Raw genomic sequence first — 10,184 nt, 5'->3', positions numbered from 1 at the left:
TATAGACAAGATATCCCATTGGACACTGAAGCGTATTAAACATTGGAATCCTTTTGTGACACAGGCATTAGAACGATGAATATATCGATATCTAGAAAATCATTTGGCGCACCACTTATCCTGTGGATTACAGTACCCAGTTACATTTAATCATGCCAGCTGTACATTTAACATAAAAAAGCTAATTGACTTTTCCTGGTTATTGTACAGCATGCATCATAGGTAATGCATCTTTTGACTGTATTGACAATGATAAATGCGAAAACTTGTAATTGCCTGTGAGAGCCCTGCGTGTGTGTGCCTTGTAACATGGTTTGTGAGTGTTAAGTTCTCTGTGTGATCCTGATGTGAACAAAGAGAGAGGAAGGGGGTATCTTGGTGCCGTCTTTTGACAGGAGGTGGATGTGGCGATATCCTGAAAGAGAGATGAGAAGGAAAGGAAAAATGCATAAAGTATTCTTTCTCAGTCCCAGTCTGGGAATAGGACAGTATTTCCCGGTCTCCGACTGGGACTAGGTTAGTGTTTCCCACTCTCAGACTGGGAATAGGACAGTATTTCCCGGTCTCCGACTGGGACTAAGTTAGTGTTTCCCACTCTCAGACTGGGAATAGGACAGTATTTCCCGGTCTCCGACTGGGACTAGGTTAGTGTTTCCCACTCTCAGACTGGGAATACGACAGAACTGGGAATAATATAGGGCAATGCACAATGTATTTTCTTGCTCACATAGATTCAGTTTGAATTCATTGTGGAATAATCAGTCATGCACTGAATCAGGAGAGGGAGGACAGCAAAAGAAAAGCACTAAACTACACAGTAAATGTAACTACAAGCTAAATGACTCACTTAACTACACGCCAAACTACTTACTAAACGTCACCCTAAACTACACAGTAAATGTAACTACAAGCTAAATGACTCACTTAACTACACGCCAAACTACTTGCTAAACGTCACACTAAACTACACAGCAAATGTAACTACAAGCTAAATGACTTACTTAACTACACGCCAAACTACTTGCTAAACGTCACACTAAACTACACAGTAAATGTAACTACAAGCTAAATGACTCACTTAACTACACGCCAAACTACTTGCTAAACGTCACACTAAACTACACAGTAAATGTAACTACAAGCTAAATGACTCACTTAACTACACGCCAAACTACTTGCTAAACGTCACACTAAACTACACAGTAAATGTAACTACAAGCTAAATGACTCACTTAACTACACGCCAAACTACTTGCTAAACGTCACACTAAACTACACAGTAAATGTAACTACAAGCTAAATGACTCACTTAACTACACGCCAAACTACTTGCTAAACGTCACACTAAACTACACAGTGCAGATGTCTAATAGACTGATACTACTAAATATTTAAGAACGTAGACGATACAATTATATGCCGTGTGTTGCGTTGCTGCGCTGCGTTGCTTTAATGCATGTTTTCGGTCTTGGTTTTGTTCTGCTTTGATGCAGCATGATTGTAAGTCTCTTTACCTTGCTGTATACATGAGAAAGGCAGTGTGAACTGGCCCACAAAGTCGTTCTTCGAAGTTTTGTCGTAGTCCTCCACAACAAAGCGCACCAGAGCCAGTTCAGGCACATGCACGGTGAACTTCAGAGTTTCGTCCCATATAGGGTTGAAGCCTGCAAGGCAGGACAAGGATTAGTCGACCATTATCTTATTCTTATTCACTTGGATACCACTCCAGAGTAGTAATTTGCATTTTTTTCCCATTGCATTTTTTCAGTCCGTGTTTAGCAGTACTTTGTGTGGGGAAGATGAAGGCCTTTGCTGATTTTCTTTTCTTTTTCAATGTTTTCCGCCTGCTACCTCCTCTTCCTCCTGCCTCCTCTTCCTCCTGCCGCCTCTTCCTCCCGCTACACTTAAACTGAGTAAAGCCTTTTTCTAGTGTGGGCGTGTGCTTAGGGCTGCGTGGGCGTGTGCTTAGGGCTGCGTGGGCGTGTGCTTAGGGCTGCGTGGGCGTGTGCTTAGGGTGCCTTTGGCGTGTTTGGACTCACCATTGTTTTCAATGTGATGAGTCTCCAGCTTGGCTTGGTCCAGTGGCACTCCGTGGAGCTCCACGCGCACCAGCGGGTCCACAATAGAGCCCTCCTTCTGGTTCACCTTCGGCAGCTGCTGACCGCTGATCACCTGGTGTTAAACACACACACACACGCCAATAGTGAAACAGATTTAACTCTTTATTTTGGGCTTCTTTGCTTTAATTGTTTCTTTATTTTGTGAAACCAAAAGCAATGGAGCCATAGAGGCTGTGTGTTATTGTGAATCATGACTGTGATGATCTCTGCGGTGACCCAGTCACAGCTGTAATGTTATTTGTGATAACACACTCCCTCGCATGTTCTGTTGCTTAAATACACAAATAATGCACGCAAGAGTTTATGCAAAGGCAATGCAAACGTGCATGAAAAATAATGTAGACTTGTCGGACTGACACAATCACCAAAAATACATAAAAGCAAGATACTTAAAAGCACAAAATGTATAAAACAACAACTATCACATTCATTCACACAGTTACACAAATGCACAACATCAAACACAGACAAACAACACAAGTAGCTAATGCACATAGTAAAAGTGCCGCCCCCCAACCAGCATGTGTCCACGCAGGTACCTGTATGGTGAGGGTCAGGGGTCCGGATCTGTCCAGCATCTGCGGATGTTCCGGATCGAACTGCTTCTCTGCGCTGCGCATGAACAGTGGCTTCAGCACGTAACCACAGCGTCCGTTCTGACCGAAAAGACCGTCATTCAGATCCATCTCCACGCCAGCCGTTTGGAAGTTCAGTGCGACTGGGAGAGAGGACAGGATTGGACAGGATTGGACAGGATTAGACAGGATTGGACAGGAGAGATGGGAAATGACAGGTGAGGGGTTAAGGGGGGAGGGGAAAAGAGACAGAGAAAGAAGAGGAAGTTTTAATAAGCACTCAAAATGTATTTTTGCTAATGTCACTTCAATCAGCTCCATGAGAATTGGGCGACTCTTGAATACCAACATAAACCAACACATAAACCAGCAGAAAATGTTTGAGAGAATTTATGAAACATAACTTTAATATTATAATAATTAATTTAATTTAATGCAAAGTGAACTTGTGAAGCTGTATGTGGAAAAACCCAACCAAACTCAGAACTCCTGTAGTCTCCAAAAACCATACAGATGCAGCACAAGACTGAGAAGTGCCATCATAAACGCTGCATGATACAGGCTTGCCAATTTAGAGACTGATGGCTTTGCTACATAAAAGAGTCACTGTCTGTGAAAGACTCTGAAAGAGTCACTGTCTGTGAAAGTCGATGACTAAGAGAAATTCTGCAACTGCGATTTTTTTCAGCTGATCCTTAATAACAGGGAGACTCTCCAGTAGAGAGAGACTTAGCGAATGACAGAGACAGTGATCCTGAGACTTTCCAACAGAGAGAGACATAGAAACTGAGAATGATGAATGATCCAGACAGACTCTATGACCCAGAGAGACTCTGCAACAGACTTACTGATGGAGAGAGAGAGAGAGACCAAGAGAGACTCATATGCAGTTCACACACGTGTACAGCTGTAACAGTTGGCACCGTTCTCCTTCACAACATCTCACATACTCCAAGGTAGTTCAAGGTAAAAAACAACTTCAAGAGAGTGGTATAAACAACTTCAACAGAGTGAAGTGTACTAGTATAAACAGCTTCAACAGAGTGACGTACTGGGATAAACAGCTTCGACAGAGTGACATGTACTGGGATAAACGGCTTCAACAGAGTGAAATGTACTGGTATAAACAGCTTCAACAGAGTGAAGTGTACTGGTATAAACAGCTTCAACAGAGTGAAGTGTACTGGTATAAACAGCTTCAACAGAGTGAAGTGTACTGGTATAAACAGCTTCAACAGAGTGAAATGTACTGGTATAAACAGCTTCAACAGAGTGAAGTGTACTGGTATAAACAGCGTCAACAGAGTGAAGTGTACTGGTATAAACAGCTTCAACAGAGTGAAGTGTACTGGTATAAACAGCTTCAACAGAGTGAAGTGTACTGGTATAAACAGCTTCAACAGAGTGAAGTGTACTGGTATAAACAGAGTGAAGTGTACTGGTATAAACAGCTTCAACAGAGTGAAATGTACTGGTATAAACAGCTTCAACAGAGTGAAGTGTACTGGTATAAACAGCTTCAACAGAGTGAAGTGTACTGGTATAAACAGCTTCAACAGAGTGACGTACTGGGATAAACAGCTTCGGCAGAGTGACATGTACTGGTATAAACAGCTTCAACAGAGTGAAGTGTACTGGTATAAACAGCTTCAACAGAGTGATGTACTGGGATAAACGGCTTCAACAGAGTGAAATGTACTGGGATAAACAGCTTCAACACAGTGACGTGTACTGGTATAAACAGCTTCAACAGAGTGAAGTGTACTGGTATAAACAGCTTCAACAGAGTGAAATGTACTGGTATAAACAGCTTCAACAGAGTGAAGTGTACTGGTATAAACAGAGTGAAGTGTACTGGTATAAACAGCTTCAACAGAGTGAAATGTACTGGTATAAACAGCTTCAACAGAGTGAAGTGTACTGGTATAAACAGCTTCAACAGAGTGAAGTGTACTGGTATAAACGGCTTCAACAGAGTGAAGTGTACTGGTATAAACAGCTTCAACAGAGTGAAATGTACTGGTATAAACAGCTTCAACAGAGTGAAGTGTACTGGTATAAACAGCTTCAACAGAGTGAAGTGTACTGGTATAAACAGCTTCAACAGAGTGAAGTGTACTGGTATAAACAGCTTCAACAGAGTGACGTACTGGGATAAACAGCTTCAACAGAGTGACATGTACTGGTATAAACAGCTTCAACAGAGTGAAGTGTACTGGTATAAACAGCTTCAACAGAGTGAAGTGTACTGGTATAAACAGCTTCAACAGAGTGAAGTGTACTGGTATAAACAGCTTCAACAGAGTGACGTACTGGGATAAACAGCTTCAACAGAGTGAAGTGTACTGGGATAAACAGCTTCAACAGAGTGACGTACTGGGATAAACAGCTTCGGCAGAGTGACATGTACTGGTATAAACAGCTTCAACAGAGTGAAGTGTACTGGTATAAACAGCTTCAACAGAGTGAAGTGTACTGGTATAAACAGCTTCAACAGAGTGACGTACTGGGATAAACAGCTTCAACAGAGTGACATGTACTGGTATAAACAGCTTCAACAGAGTGAAGTGTACTGGTATAAACAGCTTCAACAGAGTGAAGTGTACTGGTATAAACAGCTTCAACAGAGTGAAGTGTACTGGTATAAACAGCTTCAACAGAGTGAAGTGTACTGGTATAAACAGCTTCAACAGAGTGATGTACTGGGATAAACAGCTTCAACAGAGTGAAGTGTACTGGTATAAACAGCTTCAACAGAGTGAAGTGTACTGGTATAAACAGCTTCAACAGAGTGACGTACTGGGATAAACAGCTTCGGCAGAGTGACATGTACTGGTATAAACAGCTTCAACAGAGTGAAGTGTACTGGTATAAACAGCTTCAACAGAGTGATGTACTGGGATAAACGGCTTCAACAGAGTGAAATGTACTGGGATAAACAGCTTCAACACAGTGACGTGTACTGGGATAAACAGATTCAACACACAACAAAGTGAAGTGTACTGAAGCTCAAGATTTTTTTCACTACAAATATGTCCACACTTTTTTTTCTGATTCAATTTAGAAATATGTCTGCATGTACATTTGAAAGGAAAAAAAAGATTGAAGTGTTACATTTTGATAAGTGAAATGTTTAAGTACAATGGATAATCAAATGTAATTATATGCTCAAAATCACATTATTTGGCAAAACTGTACCTGGTATAGTCGTGCCAAGAAAGCTGAAATGAAGTTGAATTGAATTGAACTGAACAGAAAACAGAGAAACCCTGAAAGTTTATCCAGCAGAGAGATAATCAGTGACTGAGAGAGACCCAGTGACCCAAACAAACTCTCCAACTAAGAGAAACCTAGTGACACAGAGACTCACCGATTTGGCATCCTACGCTCCACATCTCCTGTGGGTTGAAGTTGGAGGAGTCAGTTCTGAAGCCACTTGGGTAAATGCGGGTCAGTTGTCGGGAGTTATGATGCACAAAATCTGCCCCTGTCCAACAGCAACACAGAAACAGTGTGTGTATGTGTTTGGTGGAGGGATGCATGTCTCTTAATTTGAAACTCCTCAACTCCTCTTACCAAACACCCATCTGTACACACTTTTCTCACTACCAAGTCCACGTTGGCAGGAGAGCGTCAGGGTCAGGGTCTTTACCTGCTTCCTTCATGTGCTTCTTGGCTTTGAACTCGGTGAAGGAGGAGATCTCGTAGAACTTGGAGTGGATGCGCGCGTGCTTGAAACTGCTGAAGCGCACGCTCTTGCAGTACACCACGCAGTCCGACAGCTCCTTTGACAGGCGCTCGTTGGAACTCTGCACACACGGCACACGCGGCACACGTGTCAGGGGATCAACGACCTACGGTCTGCCGCTGAGAGGGTACCTTCTCAGCAGGGGTCCTGTGGTCAGCAAGCAGATTCCAGAGTTTTGGGGCGACGACATTGGAGGATCCGTCTTCAGCTGTAGAGTTTTGCACAAGGGATGACAAGACGTTGTGCATTTGGAGAACGTACCGGTACACAGCAGACTAGAAGAGCTCGAAGATAGGGAGGGACATGTCCATTTGGTGCTTTGTACGTGATGAGTTGTATTTCGAATTAGATACGCGTCATACCTGGAAGCCAGTGACATTGCTGAAGGACAGGAAACATATGTGCAGATTTCCTGGTATGAGCGAATAGTCGGGCAGCAGAGTTGTGTAAATAAGTTTGAGTACATTACAACAATGAGGATTTGAGGTGATGAAAGGATGAACCGATAGGTCAGCATCACGAACGCCAAGAGAAGCAGGAAGCCAAACAATGTTATGAAGATGATAGAAGGCGGAGCTAGAAACAGAACTAACGCGTGTGCAAAGAGTGTGAGATCAAAAATGATCCCGAGGCTTCTAACTGTAGTAGAGGTTACTACTACAGTTACTGTAGACAGAGGTCACCAGCCTTAGCCAGTGCAGACCTAGATCCTATATCAGCATGGCCTGTGTTTTGTCAGTGTTCAATTTAAGAACAGCTGATGACATCCAGTGTAAATTGTCCTGTTTATTATTGATTGTTAAACAGTTTATTATTAGTGGGTGTACAAGAGGCAGTGAGGCAAGTACTGAGGTAGATCATCGGCATAGAAGTGGAAATGTAGGCCATGCTTATGGATTACAGAATCAAGGGCTAACATGCAGATGATAAATAAAAAGGGGCCAAGAACTGGACCTTGAGGTACACCTCAAGAAACCGCAGCCAGTAGAAATGAAGTAAGTATCAGTAAGATATGATTTGAACAAAGCTAAAGCCATGTCATGGGTGCTTAAGTGAAATTCAAATTGAAATAATGCTGTGTATGATGAGATCAGTATCTGCAGATCAGAGAAGGTGCCACTGTTGGCCCCTCCCTTATTTGCCCATAATAAATCTAGCTCTTCTCATTGATTGTGTCTACCTGTCCCTCACTCTGCGTTACGGAAGGACATCAACTACCCTTTTCTCGTACAGGTGCTAAAGACGTTTACCGGCAACTTTCACGACTCTGAGCTCAGAGTTCTTGGGGAGCCCATGGGTAGAGGGAACAGCTCTGGTTATCTGGGAGCAAATACATCCAGAGTCTAAGATATGAGTGTTAAAATGAAATAAGTCAGTACAGGTAGAAGAAGAGGAAAGAGAGAAACAAAATGCTGCAGCAAATCGCAAGAATCTAGTAGAGACAAAACTAGCCACGGAGCATTGTGGGGAATCCATATGCATTTAGATCACCAACAAGCAGGACTTGTTGGTAGAAGCTAAAGGATACGGTTGAATAAACATGAACACAACATTGTGTAAAGTCTTAGATGGTCTATAGAACAGAATGATGCAAATTGAAGCTTTGCTAAGCAATGTAATGGCTAGAATTTCAAACATAACTTCTAGAAGACTGACATTAGAAATGCACACACTGGTGATATCAGTGGCTGTTATAGAACCAGTTCAACAGACTGGTATGTTGATCTGTGCGATCGTGTGTGCAAAGATACGGAGAGGCATGTGCTCACTGAGGCCTTACTGTCTGAGCTCCGTTCTGCAGGCTTGGAGCCAGAGGTGGAGCTCCGCATCACCCACCTGCTAGGTGGGAAAATCGAGCCGCCCTGGGGCTGCGACCGCAGCCGGATCAAACCGGCGGCCAAGGGGCACGCTGTGGAGGGTGAGCAGGGCTCCGCCTGGCACCAGCACACACGCACACACACACAAAACACACATGCACACTCCCACACACACAAAGCACACATGCACACACACACATACACACAAAAAACGCACACACACACACACACACAAATTCTACCTGACGAGCCTTCATCAGTCTCACACGATCCGCACCGGGCACTGAGACTGTCCACTCCACCCCCCCCCCCCCCCCCCCCACCACCCAATACACACACACACACACACACACACTTACTTCGACACACACAGCAGCAGAGGAAAGTGCGCTGCTGATCCTTCTCGATCTAATCCTCCCTCTCATTCTCTCTCTGTCTCTGTCTCTCTCAGCCTCTTTCTTCCTCTATCCCCTATATTTGTGTCTCGATCTCGCTTCCGCTCTTTCTCCCACCATCTCTCCATCTCTCAGCCTCCCGCTCCCTCTCTCTCGCGTCGTCTCCACTCGCGCTCGGCGGGTCCCTCTCTGCTCCCATCTCCTCGTTCGGCCATCGGCCCCCTGCCGTCGCCCCGCCCATGTTTAATCGGGGCTGTTGCCACCCGGCCGCCCCGTGCGACCGCACCCGCCGCCAGGCAAACCGCAGCCGGGCCGGCTGGCGAGAGACACGGCGACACAGAAACGGGACGTGACAGAGGGAGAAAGAGAGAGCGAGTGAGAGGGAGAGAGAGAGAGAGTGAGAGGGAGAGAGAGAGAGAGAGAGAGAGAGAGAGAGAGAGAGAGAGAGAAATAGTGCTTTCATCACATATGGCACTCTGGCTAAGTCTCCACCCAGATCCACCCAGGCCTGTATGTGCTGATGTGAGTTATATGGAACAAAGACAGAGACAGGGACAAAGTGATAGAGACACACACACACACACACATACACACAAACACACACACACATACACACACACACACACACACACACACACATACACACATACACACATACACACACACACACACACATACACACACACACACACACACACACACACACATACACACAAACACACACACACATACACACAAACACACACACACACACACACGTACACACATACACACATACACACACACACACACACATACACACACACACACACACACTCACACTCACACACACACACACATACACACACACACACAAAAAAAAAACACACACTAACACACACACACACACTAACACACACGTACACACACACACACACACACACACACACACACAAAACACACACACACACACACAAAAATCAGACAAAGATATAGAGACACAAAGAGGCTGAGGGGGTATGAAAGAGATGGGATGAGGGACAGATACAGGAAGAACCAGAGAAAGTATGTACGTGGAGAGACGAGAGAATGGGGGGTCGGGACCTTGGCTTTGCGGCGAAGGGTGTCGTCGTGATGGTTCTCCTCTTCCATCTCTAAACGCTCGTCTTCTTCGCTGACGTCCCCCACCGGGGAGTCCTCACCCACTGCGCTGACACTTGCTCCGAGTCCCCCAATCTTCTTCCCTTTCAGCAAAATCTTCCCCTTTAGGTCCTAAACACACACACACAACATATGTATAAAAACAGATGCGTGTACATACGTACGTGACACGCACACACATGCATGTGCACACAAACATGGTAATATACGTGCATGTTTATCGCAGTAATATACTGTACCCCTATACTGCACATGATATATTCCCCACATGCAAATTCACACAGATTTTAATATATTTTGGACATATGCCTACAAATTCTGCACATTACCCTCAGCACTGGGCTAAGATTTAGAAGACAACCACTTGGCAACCATAACCATGGAGACCA

At 44.4% G+C, this 10,184-nt stretch overlaps 1 protein-coding gene across 1 annotated transcript in view; it reads right to left on the bottom strand.

Annotated features, from left to right (window-relative positions):
* Window positions 1-10,184, bottom strand: part of plcd4a (phospholipase C, delta 4a) — a 22,116-nt gene continuing 11,932 nt past the window's right edge. Inside the window, exons 8-14 of the mRNA XM_027025215.2 lie at window positions 9,739-9,906; window positions 6,348-6,504; window positions 6,066-6,182; window positions 2,660-2,838; window positions 2,040-2,172; window positions 1,515-1,664; window positions 1-415 (exon numbers count right to left, since the gene is read on the bottom strand). Of these exons, the coding sequence (XP_026881016.2) occupies window positions 324-415; window positions 1,515-1,664; window positions 2,040-2,172; window positions 2,660-2,838; window positions 6,066-6,182; window positions 6,348-6,504; window positions 9,739-9,906 (996 nt within the window). The 3' untranslated portion in view covers window positions 1-323. The remainder of the gene's footprint in view (window positions 416-1,514; window positions 1,665-2,039; window positions 2,173-2,659; window positions 2,839-6,065; window positions 6,183-6,347; window positions 6,505-9,738; window positions 9,907-10,184) is intronic.

This window comes from Electrophorus electricus, chromosome 21, assembly GCF_013358815.1.
Source record: "Electrophorus electricus isolate fEleEle1 chromosome 21, fEleEle1.pri, whole genome shotgun sequence".
Classification (NCBI taxonomy): Eukaryota; Metazoa; Chordata; class Actinopteri; order Gymnotiformes; family Gymnotidae; genus Electrophorus; species Electrophorus electricus.
The sequence above is the reverse complement of the archived record's forward strand: the minus strand, read 5'-3'. Positions and strand labels throughout refer to the sequence as shown.